Source organism: Dermacentor silvarum, chromosome 2 (genome assembly GCF_013339745.2).
Source record: "Dermacentor silvarum isolate Dsil-2018 chromosome 2, BIME_Dsil_1.4, whole genome shotgun sequence".
In the NCBI taxonomy this organism is placed as follows: domain Eukaryota; kingdom Metazoa; phylum Arthropoda; class Arachnida; order Ixodida; family Ixodidae; genus Dermacentor; species Dermacentor silvarum.
This window is the reverse complement of record NC_051155.1, coordinates 161,657,976-161,680,787: the sequence shown is the minus strand read 5'-3', so window position 1 is coordinate 161,680,787 and position 22,812 is coordinate 161,657,976. Positions and strand designations below refer to the sequence as shown.

Sequence of the window (22,812 nt, the reverse complement as noted above, 5' to 3'; positions counted from 1 at the left end):
TCCAGCCAGAGTGACGTAGGGCCACCATACACGTAGAGTTCAACTCTCTAAAATGTATCTAAATGCAGGTAAAACAATTACTCCTAGAAAATGGGTACTCAGAAATCCCTTTGTTCTCGGAGTAATTTGTTGCTCTGCCTCCAGCAAAGTCTAGATAAGACATCATCATCATCATAATCATCATAATCATCATCATCATAATCATCATCATCATCATCATCATCCTATATTTATGTCCACTGCAGGACGAAGGCCTCTCCCGGCGAGCTGCAATTAACCCTGTCTTGCACTAGCCGATTCCAGCTTGCGCCCGCAAATTTCCTAACTTCATCACCCCCCCCTAGTTTTCTGCCGTCCTCGACTGCGCTTCCCTTATCTTGGTATCCGTTATGTAACTCTAATGATCCACCGCTTATCTATCCTACGCATTACATGGCCTGCCCAGCTTCATTTTTTCCTCCTATTGTCAACTGGAATATCGGCTATCCCCGTTTGCTCTCTGATCCACACCACTCTCTTTCTGTCTCTTAACGTTAGGCCTAACATTTTTCGTTCCGTCGCTCTTTGTGCGGTCCTTCACTTGTTCTCGAGCTTCTTTGTTAACCTCCAAGTTTCTGCCCCGTTTGTTAGCACCGGTAGAATGCAATTATTGTACACTTTTCTTTTCAACGACAGTGGTATACGCTACCAGTCAGGATTTGGCAATGACTGCCGTATGCACTCCAACCCAATTTTATCCTTCTGTGAATTTCCTTCTCGTGATCAGGGTCCCCTGTGAGTAAATGACCTAGATAAACGTACTCCTTTACAGACTCTAGAGGCTGACTGGTGATCCTGAATTCTTGTTCTCTTGCCAGGCTATTGACCATTATCTTTGTCTTCTGCATATTAATCTTCAACCCCACTCTTACACTTCCTCGGTTAAAGATACTCAAGATAAGATAAGATATAGCTTTGACTATAAACTAAATCCAGGAAAATGACTTTCTCTTCCAAAATGGGTACTCGGGACTCCCTTTGTTTTCGGAGTAATTTGTTACTCTGCCTCCAGCAAAATCTGGATAAGAAATCTAGCTTTGACTATAAGGTATTCACTTGTGCCGCATTGTTCTCAATCTCCGCATAAGGCCAAGCGACGACTCCACACTGAGTCGCATGCCAAAGGCTCTTCTCGCACCCGCCGCGCTGACGTCTCAGCGTGCATCTGCCGGTGGGCGGTATGCGTCACACTCGCTCAAGATTAGTTCGACACGCATGCACACTCGTACGCCCACGCTCGGTTGTACCCGTGCACGGACCAGATGGCGCCCTCACGTGTACGAATGCAAATTAAGCTCTACGTCACGAAATTCGTGCACCGTTTGCAAAAGCTGGAGCAAATGAAGATGCGCCCTGATTAGACGAACCGTGAAATTAGGCTCCGTGCCGCGAATCCTTTGTGGTTTGTGACAATGTGACGTTATGAAATGGTACTATAGCCGAAGCTCCTTAACACTTCAGGGCAAAGTGATGTAATCAGGGCCGGTACTTACCAAAGCTAACAACGCACGTAACAATTCTTTATAGGCCAGTGCTGAAGCGCTTACTGTTAAGGGTATACGGATCGGCGTGATAGCGAGACGATTGCCGCGGCGATTGCCAATCGCGTAACGCACGAATGTTTATTATCACGTGCTAACCCTGCTATCTGTCCTTCTGTCTTTTTCTAATTTTTTTTTAATTTCGCTTGTTTTTTAAAGTCCAATTTCACTTCGTTGCATTCGACGCGTTCCTTGTGCTGCGTTATATAGTAGGCATTTCTGCACGCTTAAGAGGTATACCTTTGGTGTTCGTTGCCTTATATAGGTGCAGGTCTGTTAAGTACAGTCGTGCGGTGTGTATCAATTTGTTAATCGCTTCTTGTCGGTGTTGCTTTAATGCTAGTTTACGTATGGTTGTGCGGTAATCCAGCTCTTCAGCTGCCAAATTATTTGTGCTGTCGCAGTTAGCAGGCAAACTACAACAGTAATCGCGTGCGCAGATTAGTCAGGCTAACCTGTCGGGGTATACTATATAGTGTGACATGCAGTATGCTTAACTTCGGTAACTGTACGTTATAGCGCAGTGTGCACGTTATCGACAACGCGAGTTCCTTCGTTATTTTGTCCCCCTTGTTGAAGAGCTGCTTGAACCATTCGTTCAGCCGAGATAACCATCGCGAACAACAGCAAAACTCCCGAGCACTGGTTAATCACGAGAGCCAGCGATATACGGCGCCCAATGAGGCCACTGGGCTTCCCGGTGCGGCTGCTCGGCGTGTGAACCCTCCTCCCCGCTTCTCTTTCCACTCCCTCCTATTTCTTAACGAACATCCTGTATGGCTAATTCGGAGCGCTAACTGCTAGGACAAAAGCTAAGGCACGAGAAGAGACAAGAGACAGCGCAGCTTCCTCTCATGCCTTAGCTTTTGTCGTTGCAGTTCGCGCTCCTAATTAGCTATGTTTTCATACCAACTGGCCCATTTTTTTATGAACATTTTGTAAAGTGCACCCCTTCAGCGTGCTGCACCCGGCAAGAGTAGTACCTCTCTCCCTCCCTCCCTCCCACTTGTGACACCACTGACGGCTCCAGTACTAAGGAATGTTACGAGCGAACGAGGCTTGATTACCTCGCTTATTAGTCACAGCGTCAGCTCTACCATTTATCCCACTGCACGGTATTAGTGACAAGAAACTTTATAGTTGACTCGTGCCGGTCAATTTCTACGGCGTCCACAGGGAACTGGCAAGCGGCGTGCTCGATGGATCGTCGCCATGCGTGGCAACGCGTGCACGAAACTGGCGCTGCTCGTCTCTTGCCCTGGCGAGGATGAGACCCGCCTCGAAGGTTTCTCGACGGAGGCGGCATGCGTGCATAATGTTGCGCTAATTGCGAGCTGCTGGGCGCGGGACTTTGCGCTTTGAAGTGAAACAAAAATGACTCCGCGGCGGCCGATCTAGATTACAAGCCGCGCGCATCTGGAAAAGCGGTGTCTCGTGCTCGGTGTATACACACGCCAGGTGCACGACAGTATTATTATTACCATGCGCGTCTCGGTCAGTCCACAGGCCATTTCCTCCTTCCGTAAGGCGGGGCTAGTTTTCGCCTAATGAGTTAACGCTGCATTAAAAGAGGGTGTTTTCGCCGTGCATAGCCCGGCTATTCGCTGCGGTTTTGTTGTGACCGTATACCATGCAGGCAGGCAGGCAGGCTGTGAAGTATATTTTACAAGTGTTAGCTGTTTTCATGAACGTACCACTAAACCATACCGAAAATTCGACATACGCTCTGTCCAGTTCATCTTTCTCTTCCTTCCAATTAATTGGTTCGTCGACTTGTGGGGAGAGTTCCCGGGGATTCGCATATGTCTTATCTACGTTCTGTAGTTTGTCATGAGTTCCCGCAGAATGAAAAGTCCGGAATTAAGTGCTAGAAGTGTCTAGAATAGAGACGGTGGAATAAATCAATGGTCAGAATAAATAACGCTTAGTTTCTTTGTCGCGGAAATAGTGACTTCAAGAGAGCGGAGCTTCCACAGAACGGAACAGTGCTTTTGTTCTCATTCTTATACGATATACATACGCCTGGTTAACGCCGTTACCTCACTTGTCTCTCTTTACCTACACGACTGTCGAAACGTGTTCTGTTGCTCGCTTCAGGCAGGCTAATTTGCCCGTCCGTGCCATTGTTGACCCGGTCTATATCTTCCTCATATCAGGCGGCTTCATTTTCAACGACATTTCGATTACCGAAAGCTCAAGTAAGGGTTTCGCACTCTTTGGACAGAATGCCTCTATTACAGAGCTCGATATGGGGGTTACGTTAGGCCTTGCAAGGAGGCCAGTCTATCGTACCTTTGAAGGCACGAAAGATAGCGAGGCGCAGCGTTTTTCGTGCGTGCATATCTGCATGCCGATAAACAAGCCTCGCACAAACTGGCCTAGCGCAAAGGGAGAACGCTTCTGGTCACAGTGCAGTTCTCAAAACTTTCATGGGGCTGTAGAAACAAGATTTAATTTTTGATGGCGGACCCGTATGCCGTATCAGGTTTTCTACTCTCGTGTCAGGAACTCGAAAGTATCCTAACTGGTGCTTCCTGTAAATGTAATATGGGCACACTAACAGGGAAAACGGTGACTAAAAAGGTAGGGGAGCACAATCACCCAACGCTGAGTTGCAAAAAATATCTCTCTCTGCAGAATAAAGAATTTGTTAGAAGAGAACACTCTGTTTTTGCCTTTAGCAATTGTCCTCTGATTTTCTTCTTGCGTTTTAATAGTTGCATGGCGTTTACCAGTACACAATAATGTTCTTGCTCGTATGGGCGGAATAGAGGTATCCGAAAAAACAATAATATATCCTACCATCTTATTTGGGTTTTGATTTGGGCATATGGAGCATTTATTTCTGACTATTCGGCTGCGCTTGCTTTGTGATTTAGTTCCCGGCATTGTCAGTGGCCAAGTCACGGCTTTAACTGTAGTCGCATTGCGATTGCTATTAGCGTCAGAAAAGTGCTTGGCCATGTCATTGATTAGTCCGTCGACGCGTGCGCGCACGAAAATTAAATGAGGCATTGTCATCGTATACCTTCCTTTCGTGTCTGATTGATACGATAAAATAGGGCCACGACGGCCCCATGAGGGATGGTCTTTAAACTGTTTTTCTGGGTTCACTAAAACAACCACGTTTCTCAAGTTTCCTGCGACCTTGACGTCGGCATTCTTCGAAGCCAACATTTGCTACAGCATAAAAATCACGCCGGCACAATCCCACCGCACATCTTCCAAACCATCAGCCCGCATCCCAACCGCATTCCTTATGTATACATTAAGCCTTGCCAGGCTTAAAGTAAGGCTGTACCTCGAGATGAGATGTCAAAAAAGACAAGAATGTCAAAATAAATAATACAAAAGCTATGTAGTTTTATTATCTGTGGCTTTCCGCATTGTGGTGTAACGTCTCCGATGTCTATATGAAAATGTAGTCGGTGTCCTCTTGTGATCTGCGTGAAAACACAGGAAGCCTCTGCTTGAGTAAAAAAAAAAAATAATAAAAAAAAAGAAACGTGACGCCAACAGTAAAGAAAAAGATACAGTGATACACGGCACGCAGATGTCAGAATCATGCGCATGCCCAACTTCGCCGGCTGCGTCGCTTCCCAGGCGCATTTCAAAGGTTCCTCCTTTTCCATCTTGTTTCGAAACGCATGCAGCGCCCATGAAATAATGCTCTGTCTCATTTTTAAGCGTTATCACCCTCTATACTTTTCTTCTTTCTTCGAGTTTTCGAAACCGAAAAGTCCGCAGTCTCTTCTTCACTCTCGGATCTCGCGTTACAACCCAATCTTTCCAAATGCACGGCGCGCCTAAGTTTCTCCCCCCCCCCCCTCTCCCCCTCCCGCACGCGCACAACACACACCGCAACTTTTCTTTATTACCTCTTGTTCGTGGCTACAGTCTGAAGCGACGCTAATGGGTTTGTAGGCGCGTGTAAGGGCTTATCTGTGACGCGCATTCAATCTGCGATGGATCTCTGGAGCGGCGGAAAAAAGGCAAGCGCAACAGAAAAAAAGTAAAAAGACGAAGACGAGACCAACAGTAACCATCGCTTGCACAACTGAGATCGTTTCTCTCTCGAGTTCTGGCAGTCTACGTATACCGCCTAAAGTAAACAAATCCTGTACGGAAATTAATGCGCGCTCTCTTGTTTGTCATCATGTTTGTTCATCTGCATCCTTCCAAGTCCGATTCCGATGTTTAATTGAATGCGCGCGCGCGCGCGTCTCGCTAAACAAACTGGCGCCGCATAGCGTTCGTTCGTGGCGTGAAAACACGTTGCGACGGTTGAGCTTTAGTTAATCAGGCCGTATACGAATTACAAAGACTGCGCATGCTTATGTAAGCGTGGGAAGATGCCGCTGCTGCCTGCCTGCCTGTCATGACGAACGCGCGGATAACAAGAAATTATACGCGGGCAGTTGGAAAGAAATTTCACAAGTTGCACGTCGGGCGTGGGAAAGCGAGGGTTTTGTCGGTGCGCCATGAAACTCTTTGTTTGGCGAAAGGATTTATACAACGTTACAGCGCCTCGTGGCCGACATAAAAAAAAAAAAAAAAAAAAAAAAAACAAGCAAACCAAACAAACCGTAGTGTACAACATGCTTACTGCCATTACAGGACCAGTTCAGAGCTCTTCGTCGTTGTTTTTCGTTATTATATATATTAGTGCAGCAGAAGAAGCTCAGAAACTCGCTGTAATGAAAATAACGAGTTCGAAAATTTAACGAGGTATTAACGGGCGCCCGCTTCGTCGCGGAATTCTTTCCGAGTCTATCTATCTTTCCCGATTTTCTCTGTTTGTTTCGCCAGCTCCGGCGGTTATGCGCATGCACAGCCTGAAACGGACATGCGCACTAAAAATGAACGCGCTCATAAGCGATTTTTCGCCGCTCACTAAAGAAGCGAGACGTACGGATTTTCTATTTATTACCTCGAGAAACACTGGCCTGCAGAGAAAAATAGCATAAGCAAAAGTATAACCAAAGGCACAGAGGAACGGAGAATGGCCTCGACGACTATATGGCGAAGCGAGCGTGGAATTTGGGCAAAGCGTCCGGGAATTAACACCGCGCCGCCGTGCACTCTGCTATATGCTCGCGTATTCGCTGCGCTTGTGTCTGTCCGTCCGTCTCTACTGTAAGCCTCAGCTCTCGCAGTCCGCTGCTCTTGGGCGAAATAGAACGTGTTCTTGCTACTTAAAAAAATCAACGTGCTGTTATAATCTTCCTCTGTGTGCTGGCCCTGGTACGGGCTTTAAGCCGTCTTTGCGCTGTGAACATCGATGACGGTGTAATCCCTCTTTCCTTTGTCGATTTATATTGTTTTCGACATGCTCTATAGACGATTTCTTTCTCTTTGGATACGAAGAAAGGCGACAAATTATGGAACGAAGTCGGAGCGGTTCTATATGATTTTGTTTAGGCTGTGTCGTGGTTTGTCGGAGCGGCCATTCTTCTCGATCGTTCGGTATAGGAGGCACTACTAGGGCGGTTTTGTGCAGGTTAATAAATAGAAAAAGGACTTAAGCTGCCGTCTGTACTAACGTCGCAAATCATCTTGTCGGAATAGGGCCGTTTCAACATTCGTTGATTATTGTGCTTTGTTTAGTCAAGCTGGCCAGCAGCAAAGCAATTATATGCGGTGGTCAGCGTCTTTTTTTTTTCTTTTTTCGTGAGACCGACGAACAAGGTAAAGCTTATATATGTTCGTTACTTCGCATTCTCGCAATTTATCGTTTGTTATGTTTTTCTTGGATTTCCATGCGTGTCTCAAGGAAGGATGAAATGTCGAGGATTTTATGCGACATGATTTACAATAGGCGATTTTCCTCTCTGAGTAAGAGAGTGTTGTGTTCGAGACGTCAGTCCGGGTGCGTGGCATATATGAAAGAATTTGACGCAAGGAAAGGAAAAATTTGGGCACGACACTAAATATCATATCTAAACAATTTAGAGTGACAAGTTTGCCGACCTGTAATGATAAGCGCCCTCTTTAATTTAAATGAGCGGGGCATGATGTTCAGCGTGTTGTCCAGCCAGTGGTCTGTCTGTCTGTCTGTCTGGTCTGGTCTGGTCTGGTCTGGCCTGACCTGGCCTGGACGAAATTGGAGCGGACAAAATTCGTCTGAATTTGTTTCACCGTAGAAAACAGCGGCGTTAGCTTCTTTTTTTCAAATTTGGAACTTGTCATGAATTCCCGGGATGACGGCCTAAACGTCGTGCATCAAGATGAATCCTCTGATTCTTTTATTTCGGTTAAATCTTTATAAATCTCATTTTCTAATTAGTTCTCTGATTACTACGTTGAATCATTTTAAAGTGTATGCCTGGGTGATGAAAGTGATCCCGAGGAAATCGTTTTATAATCAGATCTTCCCTATATTCAAAGCATTCGGACGCACTTTCCGACACACCCAGTTTATTATCCATGCGATCACTAACTGCGAATGTCTGAGTGACTACCTAACCCGATCAGTTGATGAATTTAGTGATTAATCGATTGATTCATTCATTGACTGCTTCGCTTATTCACTTCATTGTCATTCTTCTCCCCGCGCAGGTAATCTTCTGGTCCTGCGGCTTAGCGCACTTGGAGGAATCTCCAAATCCAGAAGATGAAGACCCTAGCACAGACCCCAGCATTGTGGTAAGCAGCCTGCTGTTGCTTGGGCCACGCGACTAGAACTCCTGTTTGAGCAACGCACTCGCTTGCCTAGGGCCAAGATAGGACAGTGAGAAAGAGAAAAAAAAATGAAATAAAAGGTCTTACTGCTACCGCACACAGGTACGCAGCAACTATTCGTGCCTGTGTCGTAAAATTACATTTGATTTAGTTCCACTGGTATGGTGTCGGCAAGGTTCACAACTTAGTGAACACGCAAAAGTCAGTTTGCCGCCCTTCTACGCGACGCAGTGATATATAGAAAGGCATTCAACCCCAGCGCTGAGGGAGAAGGTGTCGCAAAAAATGGCTGATGAGTTGCTCAGTGGATGTGGCGGTTGAGACAATGCTGAATGATCTCGTAATTAACGGGCTCCTACAGTCGCGAATACAAAAGATTTCAAGCCCTCGTGTTTGTGAAATCGACATCCGCGGTGAAAAAAAAAACGTTTCGTTTGCGAGAATTTTCTGTAAGAGCGGAGCACAGTGCCGATAGTCGTATAGCGCACCAGATGCGTATCCCTAGCGGAAAAAGAAACTTTCTTATTCGAACTCGTTCCCCTTGAGATGACATGGCTCACGTTAGGCTTCATTAAGAAGGGCATTTGTGTTTAGGTACGAACTTCTTTAAGGGTGGTAGCGAATGGGCGCCATACCGCAGTTATAAGAGCCACTGATGCTTGTAAGACGCGCTGAAGGTGTTGAAGGACGAAAGAGTTCACGACGATAGACAGCAAGCGGGACAATGATGAATAAAGGAAGACTCTTCTGAAGCAGAAATAAGATGTAATAAAGGAGAGAGAGAGAGAGAGAAGACGTGCGGCATTTAGGGTAGATTTCATCGAGCTTTTCGCTTGTAAGAGCTATTTGCAATTGACCTGCCGCCTTCACTAATAGTGCGTCCTACATCACATCTATCTGGCACCTGCTCAAACGAACAATTATAACGCAATAACTCCATTTTAGATTGCTTTTCTCTTTCGAAAAATGGCGTCAGTTGGAAGAATTCTGCGGCCTAAAATAATCACGTTGCAACACAACGACGTGAACAATACTGCGCGAAGCAAATCTTGTTCACGTTACCTACATTGTTGTTGTGAACGTCACGAACCTATAGGGCACATATTACACCATCGAAACCCGCCCAGTTTCACAGTCATCGCCGCTGTATTCTTTCGCAATATTCGTATAACTTGCTATCTTATACGCCGGTTGTCGCTGTGCAGTATCTTGGCGTACGGTCGGATCACTAGAAGGAAAAAAAACGGCAAAACAAAATTCATCTCATGCTTACCGATAATTTCGTTTACGGAATATCGACGTTGACTTTCTGGTGTAGTTTGTGGTCTGGCGCACACAGGCCGCTCTATACGAGGATAGCCAACGAGAAGCCGCATATATCGTGCGATCACGAATCGCCATGTTAAGAGGCTTAGCGAATGAGCAACCGCATTAACCAATCGCCACATGCGCTTTTCGTTTGCGCCAGCGGTCTTCTCTATATAGTCGGTGTCTCTTCCGCCCCGATAACTCTTCGTGCTTCACAAAGCAGTTCGGGTATGTTATAGCGTAAGGAAAAGCGCGACCATTTGTCATAATGGACGTATTATTCGTAAAGGCAGCCGACTAGAGCGAAAAGTTCTTGCGAAAGCAAAAAAAAAAAAAAAAAAAAAAAGCTTCGTGAAATTGCAGCCCTAGGCACACTGGATGGTCTCCAGAGGTGAACGTGACGCAATACAGTGGCAACCCTGCCCACGAACTTCCTGCAACCAGTGAGTGACTCACAATTTACGACTCAGAACGCCAATCCTTTTTAGATATATTGTCCAGTCAGCCACCGTTTTATGGATCGTATAGATACATACCCTTTTTTTTTTCCTGTCACTGACCATGCAGCAGTATGCGGGATGAACGACAAAACGAGAACGACCGCGGAAACGCAAAAAAATTAAGAGGTAATAAAAGAGAGAGAGAGAGAGAGAGATATAGTCGGCGTCGGGTCGGCTTTGTAAAACTTTGTAAAACTTTAACGCACTAGAACTTGCCATCGCGAGTCATTACGGACTCTTTACGAGCCAGGACGATTTTCTCTTTTACGGTTATTATTGTGTTGACATCCGCTGGGAGAGGTAGGTAACACCCGCCTCTAGCCTAGGCTTATTTTCGCGCGCCGAGCGACGGCGACGAAACCGGAACCAAGTTTCGAGATAAGCAGCTCCCGCGTCGGTGCGGTGTGTGGTGACGAGCAGAGAGCTTCACGATCTCGCCGCCGTGGGTGATCGCGCGCCAGTCTACAGCCGCCTAGGCTGTTGGCGCCCGCTTTGCGTGCCTGTCAACTTCTTATTATTTTCTCGTCTTTTCTTCGCACAGTCGCACCCGAGCGTACTTTCTCTCCTTCTTCGTCATCCTCATAGCGTAGCTTTGCGAGGAAGCGCTTCGGTATCGCTGCAGTTTGCAGCCCACAATAAAGTTTAGGGGGCGGATCTTCCTCGATTGGGGTCGCGTGTACAACCGTTCGCTCAGTTCCGTGCACTACAGCAGAAGCTACGGCCCGCCTCGACCAATCAGGGATAAGAACCTGCCTGGGTGAAAGAAGTAGCACTCGTCCGTTGTGGGCGTGGTAATCCCGTGCCGGGATCCTTGCATTCCACGGTGGCCGTGCCCTAGGAGATTAGCTCTGGACATGGGCGATATTTTCCTCTGCTTGTCGCTTTGTATTGGCTAACCCGACCGGCTGATTTTTGTCGCCACTGAGTAAAGTTGAGGCGGCGGTGTATTAGTGCTGATAACTGTGCACCGCTGCTTCGCAGCAGCACACTGCAGACGCGCACGGAACAGTGTCACGCTGCTGTGCGACAATATATACTTATTATTTTTAACTCCCAATTTTACGACGCCCAATACACCGAACAGCTAGCGTTCACATAGTCGAACCTTCCTCTAACGCTGCGAGTATTCGTTGGGAGGTTTATTTTTCTCTTTCCGTTCTGAAGTCGTAAAGTTGGCATTGATCACCGTCAATCCGAACACTGTCTCCTCGTCCTCCGTCCCAAGTTCGCGGTATCGGTGAATCCGTTGTCGAGAAAAAAAGCCGCGTTTATGGGATCAAGAAGCTTTGTAATGCCCTCGTCATAACTCGTTTCACAAGCCGTTTAATGTCCAAGACTTAACGGACGAAGTCGTGCTTTCTTGCCGTCTCGTAAACTTTAGAAACCGACAGCGCTTCCGGAAGACGTAACGAGAAAAGATAACCGAGAGGGAAAAGGGAAATAAAAGGACATTCTACCTACTGATTCAGCTGCACCCGTTAGCGAACATTGCTCAAAAGTATTCGGCTTATGTCCTCGCCGTTGTCCCCACATGGGCTCCGTGGGCGTATAGTTCATGTAATTGCTACAAACTGTACGGGGAAGAGATTGCTCGGTGCGGTTCCTTCAACATTACGCGATTTGTCGTTACTGCGCGTACCGTTTTAGTCAGTCCACACCCACTCGCTTTAAAATTAGGTCATGACGTGCGTCAGCGTAAAATTACGCGACATCAACTTTCCTGTCCTTTTATTTTTCTACATTCCAAGTGATTTATTGTCGCCGTGTGCGTTCGTAGGCTATACAGATGCTATAAGACGATTGCAGCGTAAAAATGGACGCATTGCCGTTCTTCAAAAATCTGCCAAAACTTTATTATGATAAAGGTTATATAGAGTTGGACAAATAAAATCCTGCCATCAACTCCTCTTTCGCCGAAGTTTGAAAAGTGTCTTCTTTTTCTTCTTCTCCCTTTCATTTGCCGGAGTACGAAATTTTAAATCATAAGCTCCCACGAGGCGCAAGACACTAAACTGGGCCAATATTTCTAACTTGTTTTAAAAAAGATTGAAGTCAGTATGTTGGTTGCAAACGCTGTGCGAGGTGGAAATATACCTATATAGAAAAGTGTCCTCCGACAGATTTTAAGTACGTTCCTAAAGCGGGCTTTGCAACCGCTGTTTTTCACGCTCATGTGTTTTGCTTCACCACTCACGCTGTTGGCGGGCCGGAAACGACCATTAATTAAATATCTGGCTCCCACATGGCACTGCAATATGGATAAGAGTTAGCAGAGTAAGCAAATTGAAAAGTGTTAAAAAAAGGTAGCTTGTTTGCAGCAATGTGCGATGGAAGAAAAGCAGTATGCATATCGCGAATTGCTCCCTCCGTAATACTGACAGTATGGTAGTATAGTAGAACGCTGGGCATCACTTGCACGTAACATCCACAGTAGCGCACGAACAACATTACTCGTCGTCGCCTTCTTCACCTACCAATTAGGCAGACGACATAACCAGCGATGACGTGATGACGTCCGAACATTTTGTTGTATACTCCAATGGAGGTGCAATGCAAAAAAAAAAAGAAGAAGAAAGAACACTCGTGTGCCGGGCATCAGATCCACCTTAAAGAACCCCAGGTGGTCAAAATTAATCCTCATTCTCCCACTACGGCGTGCCTCATGGTCAGATCGTGGTTTAGCCACGTAAAGCCCCATAATTTTTGAAATTTCTGCTGCAGGAAGAACATGATTTGGATGAATAAGGCGTGTGCTCTCTACTGTTCCATACCCTGTCCTGCGACTCCTTGACTAGGCATTCGGTGAACTACTTTGATCTCTATAGTGGTTTATTACTGCCTTGTTCACCGTGGCCGACCACACAATCATCGCCTTGTGAGGCCACGCGTACTCCTCTAAGCCCTCGAGCTTCGTGCATGTCGCGAAGCTCGGGCATGTCGCGATGGCTCAGATTGTAGTAATCTTTAATTATTCTTAAGAGAATATGTAGCATAAGATACACCCTTTTTCAGTTGTGGCTATAAAACACCGATCGGCCAAGGGCGACGCCATACGCCTTTCAGAAGTGCTGAGAGAGAGAGAGAGAGAGAAGTGAAGGAAATTCAGGAAGCGCAACCAGACGCTCGTGTGGTTTGTGATCCTACAAACGATAAATGAGGTTAGGGGATGAAAATAGCGAAATAAAGGATACATGAAAACACAGGTGAACGTCAGAACTATGTTGTCGCTCGCACTGATATCTATCGACATCAGGAACTGCAGTAATGTACGTATCGCTTTCTGGGATTGTGGGGCATGTGGCTACGGTCCAAGTGCTTTTGTCACAGTGGATGAGCTTAATTTTTCTTTCTGACTTTTATGTTTCAACGAGTAGGTGTGTGTCTGCTAATCACGGAATGAACCCATACGTGCTCCAACGTGATGTATAATTAATGCTATCGCCATTAATCATAATCAATTTTAACGTCGCTTCAAAACGCGTGCCCAAAACCATACGAAACTAGAGCCATATACAGTAAGTCTATAAGAAACGAGCGCCGCACCACGGTGGCCGCAACTGAGCGGACTCGCTGGCCTACGTTCGCTGGCCGCCGCAGCCGACGGCGCTTGTGATTCCACCGAAGTACTGTAACCGAAGCTCCTCAATATAGCGCGTATTTTCAAGCGAAGCTTGTATTGCCTGAATCTTGCCGTCGGTGTGGCTGTCGTCGTACGCGAAAAACCTCCTCACCCGAAGCTGGCGGCCGGAAACCCTCCGCTCCCACAAGTGGCGTGCGGGATCACGCCACTCTCCCGGGAAGCCAAGCACAAGCGCTCCCTCCCTCCGGAGAAGGGAAAGGAGGGTTCGCTCGCTCCGCGCGCGCCATTTCTCGCCAGTTTAGAGGCCAGCTGCGCTACGGGTAGGCCGCACTTGGTCCGCTCCGCCGAAGAGGAGGCAGCCTTCAAAGAACGACAACGGGAGCGGGCCCGTGAACGTGCGCGAGCTCGCCGAGCGAATCCACCGTTTCTCATCCACCAACAACCATGTCTCTCTAATGTGCCTCAAACGCTCAAAAAATAACCAACCCCTCCTCCCCTAGGGTTGGACAAGCTTCGCGTGCACACCTGTTCCCGGTAGGGGAGGGGGTTTAAGCTTTTTTCCTACACGATCAATGTTTTCACAATTATTCCGTGTTTTGATCAATTCACCTTGTTTTTCGATGCCGTGGGTACCAAGAGAAAACGTGTAAGCCGTGCGAACCGCCTCGCCGAGGCCGGTCGGCGTGTGCTGTCCGTCGGCGAGGCGAAATGCTCATGCGTCGCATCTCCCTTGACGCCCGTGCTTTAGTATAGGTGGGCGCTGCATCGCAGATGAGGCGCGCTGATGATCACCGGGATTGGGACTGCACCTTACCTTTCGTGACGTGACCAATAGAGTTACAGAATGAGTACCAAAAGAAGGGAAGCGCAGTCGAGGATGCCAGAAAACTAGGTGGGATGATGAAGTTAGGAAATTTGCAGGCGCAAGTTGGAATTAGCTAACGCAAGACAGGGGTTATTGGAGATCTCAGGGAGAGGCCTTCGCCCAGCAGTGGACATAAATATAGGCTGATGATGATCGTGATCATCGTTATCATCATCAATAGAATTTTATTTTAGAGAACAAGAAATGACTTTTAATTATAGCCTAGTGTGGCTAGTGGCTGGTTCAGTATACCACAAAAATATGTGCAGGTCAGAGAAGAGGGAAAAAAATGTGGTTGATCCCTCTTATATAGGAATCGGTATAGAACACGAAAGTGAAACGTGTCTTCACAGAAGTAGTGTAATGTTTATTGCACATTGATATATAATGTCTATTGGTGTTTTGTGGCTAAAGCGCCCTTAGGCGTTGATGCACCCACGCTGACGCCTGGTGGCACGTCTCCTCCATCACGACTACCAACGTCGATGACCATGAGCAACCGTCGTGCATATGGAAGCTGCACTACGCTGCACACGCTAGCACAACGCGAAAGACGAAGCACGTAACTGACACACTAATACAACGCGCAAGACAAAGCACGTAACTGAATCGTCACCGAGTCAAATCAGCGCGTACAGCGCGTCGTAATTGCAGCCTCCACGATCAACTTCAGAAACATTTTCAGAGCTAATTGCGGAGGCCACGCTCCGCTGTGCTGAGTACGGTGAACGCCACCTAGGTTGCGTTGGTAGTGCTTCTTGATGCCAGCGTCCCTTCGAATGCTGGCATCGAGGCGTCGTAGTGCTGAGACCACCGAAGCGTTCACTGTCGGTGCGCGTTAGTGTCATAATGCAGTACTTCTCTTTTCTGCTCGTAGGCGGCGGCACCGCCCCGAGCAAGAGCGCGGGTACACGGAGGAGTGTTAGATATATAAGGCGTGTCTGTGTAGCTCTCTGCAAATGCGTTTGTGGCGCAATGGGTTAAACGCTCGGCGATCTATCGTCGCGGACCGAGAGGTCGTGGGTTCGATTTCCAAATTTTGGATGTTTGTGGAACTTTTTCTTCTGGTTTCTTTCTTTGTATTATGTTCTATGACGTATTTCCGTGACGGAAATACGTCAGTGAAGTCTTGGTGGACCCCGGCATAAAACACTTTCGTGTTAAAAATTGCTGGCTCTCCCGTATTCGAGCGTAGATGTAAGCATGAAATGGCTGCCATATGGCGTCTTTTGCTGCCTGTGGTGCCGCCGCCTTCAACCGCTTTTCTTTTTCCAACAGTGCAGCGCGTTCAGCGTCTGACGCTATCTTTACAGCTGCCTATGGCTGGGATCCAGGATTTTATGGCGTCTGCGAGGAAAAACTCTTCCCTAAAAAGTCAGAGAGAAAGAGCCAACAACAAAAGCAAACGCATATCGCTGGTCGCGTCGGAGCTCGTTTTAACGGCCATCTGTGTCTAAAGCGATGTCTCCGTGTGAATGTATGACGTAGTGCGTGACGTAGTGTGTGCCTGATAAAGCGACCAAGGGGAAAGGGTTGGCGCCCCTCTCCGCAACCGCGCGAACGCGCTCGTGCCACTGCTCTCGCGTTCGTCGTCGTCTTCTTCCTCAGCTGGCTCCGTTACCGCTCATCATTCCCGCATAGGATTTCACTTCTCTTCTGTCATCGCAATGGGGAGGCCGCGTTTACGGGGATATGACCCATTGCTTAAGGGGGTATGTCCGTCTTACGTGGCGGACATATTTATAACAGGGATGATACGCGAATGTGTGTGCGTATTTATCGTCACAATGACCACCAAACCGGACAGAAAGATATGTTCGTACCTTTGTTCAAAACTTTATTGCGATAGCAATTATATGGACACTTCAACCGGATTTCTGCCGTCGCCGTCGCCGTCGCCGTGAGGTTCCGTATAGATAAAATCTTCGCCGCGCGCCATATGCCCCAGAGGCAGCGTGCGGGGACGCGCGCTATCACGGAGAGCGAACGCACTCAATCTCCCACGCGCAAGCAAGGAAGCGGAAAGCCAGTGCCGGAGGGAGCAGGGGGGGGGGGGGGGGCACTTCTCTGCCAACAACCGTGCTCGTCGCTCGTCCGCACAGTCTCTTATCTCTCCCACGCGCAAGCAAGGAAGCGGGAAGCCAGCGCCGGAAGGAGCGAGGGGGGGGGGGGGGGGCGCACTTCTACGCTGCCAACAACCGCGCTCGTCGTTCGTTCGACCGCACCGTCTCTTATCTCCGCACGGCTCTGACCTTTATGCGCCGTGCATTCGCCGCTCAGTTTCCGTTGAAGCGATAGACCGCACGTACCTTCGCCCGCTGCCAGCGTTTGACAGTCGTTGGCTGCAGTCATTCAGTATGATCTATTCATGTTTGTTTGTGCGCGCTCACACCACGCTTCTTCAATCAGTTAGTAATAGTCGGGCCACATTTTCCAACGCACGCTACACATGCAATGCTGCCCGGGTTGGCAGTGCAGCGCTACAGGTGTGTCCCTTCGCACGCGCTGCCCACGGGAAGCGCTTCTCATCAACACCACCGTTTCACACGCGCCTTCTCGTGGTCATCGAGTCTCTCTTCATGTCGGTCCACTTGCGCCGCAGCACACCTGCTTACTTAATCAGCTCATGTTTACTACAATTCATATTGCTACCAAAGCCGCTCACCTTACTTCGTATGACATTGCTGTGTTGCTATCGCATTCATTGCTTCGCCCTTAGGGCGAAACTGTGACATTTTTTTATGTCACCTCTGTGACGTGCGCTAAACGGCTTCGCTGGTCATCCACCTTCATAGAGTGGAAGGGCTCATTAAATTGTTTTTCTTCTTGTCGCGTCGAAGTGCTCGGCTGTAAATATGCGGCCAACTCACGGACCGCTGGCTCTGAAAAGAGCACAGGTAACCCTGTCTCAGCGCCAAAGATGACAATCAAGCGTATGGTGCCCTGTATCTGCCTTTTGAACGTCGCTATTAGAAAGGACAAATAAAACTTCAGCGTACTAGAAGTTACAACTTGAGTGATATTGTGAACAAGCATTAGGAAAAAAAAAACAGAAGCAATATTTTTTGTAACTTGTTTGGGCAGTAACTAGCGTATGTAATGCGGCCCTGTACAAAGGGTTGGGGGACAGAGACCGCATTTAATGTTTTTACTGGTTGCCCGGATGATCTGGCGTGAGTGCCTGTATAACGGCTCTGGCTTTTGGCTCAAGGTCACATGAAGGTCGCCGACAACGGGAGCTAAACGCATTTCATGCGTAAAAGGAAACAAATATATATGCATGCACACACACACACACACAAACACACACACACACACACACACACACACACACACACACACACACACACACACACACACACGCACACGCACACGCACACACACACACACACACACACACACACTAACACTCGGTCCCAAGGTCATCTGGGGCCGAGTTCACAGAGTTTTACGTTAGTAAGTGATATTTGTCGTTGGCCGGCCATCTTTCGCCAATAAAACGTCCAGCATTAGTACTTGTCGGAAATTTGCTCTTACGAACACCTCTAGCGTAAGAGCTTTTTCTTTGAATTCAACCCCTGTTATGTAAAAGGCCTGTTGCCTAATTTTCTCAAATCGGTCCTAAGGGTAATTCTTTGATCTGCGCATGATGGGTCGTTGCACAACAGATGCTTTCGAGTCTCTTGTGTGCCACACGTGTAACAACTGTCCTGCACTTCACACAAATACGAATATGCATTCGTAAGGGCAACAGTTTCGTCCACAGAACTTTATTACATCAGCGAGATTTGCTGATACGAGTTATAACCCGGAAACGTAACTGTAGATTGCATAAACTGTTTCTGGTTATATTATACGCTTATGTTATTCAATTTCCTGTCTTATCACTCATCGTGCAGAACCGTTCCTCCCATTGACAACGGCGAGTCACAGGGATAGAGAACAAAGAATGGAACTGAGATTTAATCAGTATTCCGTCTTGGTCTCGGCCAATAGAGATTCTAGTCAGAGATGGACATTACTAGTACCCGTCTCACGTTATTTGCCTACGTCGTCTAACCGTTTCAGTATGATAATGGCGCAGTATGAAATAGCGTTTATCCTTTTCTGCATTTTGGGTAACTTAACAAGAAGCGGCGTTAGGTTTGTGGTCCACAGCTCAAACACACACACACACACACACACACACACACACACACACACACACACACGAACGCACACACACACACACACACGAACGCACATATATATTAGTTCCATTACATTCTATCAATCTTTTGTCATACACGTTACGACATTTGGACGAGTTAAAATTGAAAAGGCGAAGCATGTCGCGTACTACGTATAGGAAAGGAAAACAGGTCGACAGGAAGGGGGGGAGTTTCAGCTGGTTATGTATGGACAGAACCCGCAACCTTGTAGCCGCGCAATATTGGAACGGAAAGAACGCGTTGTGATTGAAAACTGTTACCTGTATTTTGATTGTGGCTTAGTACTCACAATATTTACTTCTTGAGTGGTTATAGAGGTTTCAGATTACTATGTACTTCACACCCCATGAATACAAACAGTAACATACGTTACCGTGTCACAATGTGAAGTACAGCGTACGAAGTACAGCTTGTTGAAAGTATTGACGAGCCTTTATAAGAGTATAGCAAGAAACACTCACTTCTCGTACATCATTTAAGGGGATGGCAATGTAATACCATATGCGCTGAAGACATTGAAGCTACACGCGCTAGCCAACTGCATGCAACGTGAACGCATGCATCCCATATGCAAGTGTTCAACATAGGGCTGACGCAAAAGCCATAGTCATGCGTTACGCGGTCGCAGGGATTAAAAAAGATTAGAAAAAAGGAACGTTGTAAGCGGAGCCGGAGATGGTGGTTCATCTTTCTTCGGCCGGAAGACCGACTGTATACACATGTGCGATCGCGTCGTTCTGACAAGCACGTGTGTACAGGCTGTGTAATGCATGTATTAAAAGAACTAAATATAGAAAGTACACGCTGAGAGTTGAGGGCAGTTGGGGCGGCCAGCGGTGAGTAATATCGGATAACACAGCGTGTCTGTGACCGCAGAGACCACAGCTTGCCGTCTATATGTCGCTGGTGATGAGGCTGCTATGACTTACCTTGCCGCTACATTTGGCCTGGCTATGCTGACCTGATTAGAAAAAAAAAAAAGATAAGGGCGTGTTTCTTCAAAACGCTCTGGCACTGATCGCTCTGATCCTGATAACGGATACTTATTTATTATTATTATTATTATTATTATTATTATTATTATTATTATTATTATTATTATTATTATTATTATTATTATTATTATTATTATTATTATTATTATTATTATTGGCTCCGAATTTCGGCGTATTGTTATAGAACACCGTGTGAGGAGCTGAAGTGCAACGCTCATCCTTGTTATCGCTTGGCTATGCTTTGACTTCGGGCGAAACTGTCAACTTCTTTCAGCAAGCGGAATTTGTCGGCACTACGCCGACCACGGCGAGAAACACACTCATTTATCAGCCGCGCAGGGAAGGGCTTCCGTTTCGAGCCGTGGTCGACAAACTGTCATCGGTGTACGCCTGCTGAAACAAATGTTTCACTATTTCTTATATTGTAGAAATGCTGCGCGTTCTTCTTTCAGACGTCCTCTGGACACCATAAACAATTCGTTTTCTACTGTTTAGAAAACCCGGTGGCCCGTCGTATGAAATTATTTATGTGCCGACTCGCTCATGACTCTGGGGCAGTGAAATACGTGATAGACATGCTGTTTCGGCCCCAGGAGGGATGATATCTTCGGGATATATCATTCGAAGTAAGGCGCATAATAAATGAGAACAGGAAAGAGCGTGTCTCTTAATTCAGCAAAACTTTCTGGATAGGAGTCCGCAAAATTACGAACAATATACTGCAGCGAGAATTTCGTTCCCATACCGAACTGAAGCTTACATTGTGTTCATAGCACCTCGAGTTATGATTCTCTTCCATATGTTTCACGGGTCACGGATTAGGTCGCATGATGTTCACCACATATTTGCCACTTTCGCCTGGAGCCCGCGGCGGGAGCGCGACATCCTATTCTTTTATCTCGAGAGAGGGTGCGTCAGAGAGCTTCACCTCTTTGTTATAGAGAACTAGTCCCCGGTTTGAATCTCTCACGTGATGTTAAGAACCAATCTGAGTGTTTTTTTAATGGATGTTACAGATTCATTCAGGCAACGACCTGCCGCATTTACCGTGATACATGTGTCGTCAGCCGTCAAAGACGTACCAATGACCCCGTGGGGTTTTCTAAACAGGGCTGTTGAACTGAGATTGAATATTTTGTATACTCCATGGCCGATGTCGCCTTTATTTATGAACACTGTTATTATTACCCCCGACAACTATTCTCTTTTGTTGTTGCTACGTGCTACGTTTCATGTCCCGCTCAAGAAGTGAGAGCTTCGCATTTGGAATCACTGTAGCCGAGGCTTTTCTGGCGTATGTGGAGCAGACCAGCCGCGCCATGTCGAGTCCGCAAAGTGAACAAGCGCTGCAGCTTCCAGAACGCTGCTCGCAAATGTCACACATGAAGGCGAATAGCGTCACTATCTGAATGGCGCGGCGATAAGGCGGCCTCCGTCTGCTTTTTGGTGGGCCCAGGACCAGCGTTCTCTCGGGCGTTGCAATGGCGCAAACTCTTATCTGCAATGCAAACTTTTTATCTAAAGCTAGCGCAAGAGGCGGCGAAAGTGAGATGGCGACCGAGAGGAGCAGCACAGCGGTGTTTGCTGATAAGACCACGTTGAGTGTTCGATGGTCACGCTTTTTATCGTATAGGGGCTCCGTAAACGAGAGGATGTCGGCTGGGTCTCCGTAAGAAAGTTGTGAACGGAGACAAGCCGGCGTGGTTGCGGGACCGCGGTAGATGACCGAGCGCCGTTGTGTAACAAGGAACAACAAGGAGCCTATAGTTTCTTCGCCGTAATTGTGTGCAGTTCTGCCGAAGCTTCAGGAGCAAACGATGGAGCATGTAAACTCTTTGGAACGCCGAGTCACTATAAAAAATTTCAGCCTGTCGTTATTGTGTTACATTTTTTGGACTACCAGAACACCGGAGATACACAAGTGCGCACCAGCGCTTGTGACAACGTTTCTGACGCTGCCTTAAACTAGAGCACGCATTAGTGTAATTGCAACGAAAATATTCTACCTATCTGCTGATGCGAAGGAGTTGGAAGGAACAATCATTTGCGCGTAATGGATTTTTTTTCTCTTCGATAAAAATGGCACTACACTACTACACAAGAACGTTCCTAACTTGTTGTAACTGCAAAAATCGTCACAAGATAACGCTACCAGCGCCGTTGCTGCCGTAGGCGCCAGCGGTGTTCTAGTACTCCGTAAAACTGTATAGTGCGTTTTACAGACCGAACAAAACTATTTAATTGGCCGTTTCACGTGGTTCATGTTATCACTCACCTAATCTAAGAGTCCTGATACACCAAGCTGGTGTGGCAATTCGGCATACAATGGATCATATGCTAGAAGCTATATCATAGTGAGCACTCGTGCGCGTAGAATTACCTTAACTCGGTTCACGTTGCAAACTGTTCAGAGCACTTGCCTCGATATATGAAAAAAAAAAACACCGCATATCCACGGGGTGAATGATGATGAGTGGGCGAAGCTCCGGAGGGAATCATAGGTAAACCGTGAATCTTCCGTGTAATTCGCCCAGTCTCGCCGCACTAAATCGAACGATTGACTTCCACCAATGACACGCGCCATATGTGACGTCATTCCTATTTTATAACAGCGCCCTTCATTATAATTGCACCATCTCCCGCTTAAGGGGACGCTAAGCACAAACGCGTTAGAAACGTGCACTACTGCTCTAGTAAGGGGGAGAGGCCACATGCAGTCTTACGCAGCCGTTTACACATGCCAGGAACGTGCACCGCGTTTGCCGACGCCATCACATGACTGCTGAGAGAGTATAACCCCCGTATTCATAAACGCTCCTCGACTTGAACGTGACTTGCCACCGCCTTCAACGCGTTTCGAACGCGCAGCCCAAGGCGGTGGCAAGTCAAGTTCAAGTCGATGAGCGTTTATGAATACGGGGGTAAGGCGGAGAGGCCACAGCGTCTTACACCAGCTTCTTACACGGGCCATAACGCGCTAGCACAAACGCGTTAGAAACGCGCAGTCTTTCGTTAATGTTGGGTATTTATTGTCATCGTGGTGCGTGTGTCCATGTGCGCTTCGTGGCGTAGTGATAGCTCCGCGCGTTCGC

The 22,812-nt window shown here is 47.3% G+C and overlaps 1 protein-coding gene across 1 annotated transcript in view; it reads left to right on the top strand.

Moving 5' to 3' along the window:
* The window catches only part of LOC119441981 (ADAMTS-like protein 1), a 243,596-nt gene that overhangs the window by 155,393 nt on the left and 65,391 nt on the right, over nucleotides 1–22,812 (top strand). The window contains exon 2 of the mRNA XM_037706665.2: nucleotides 8,139–8,225. Within this exon, the coding sequence (XP_037562593.1) occupies nucleotides 8,139–8,225 (87 nt within the window). The remainder of the gene's footprint in view (nucleotides 1–8,138; nucleotides 8,226–22,812) is intronic.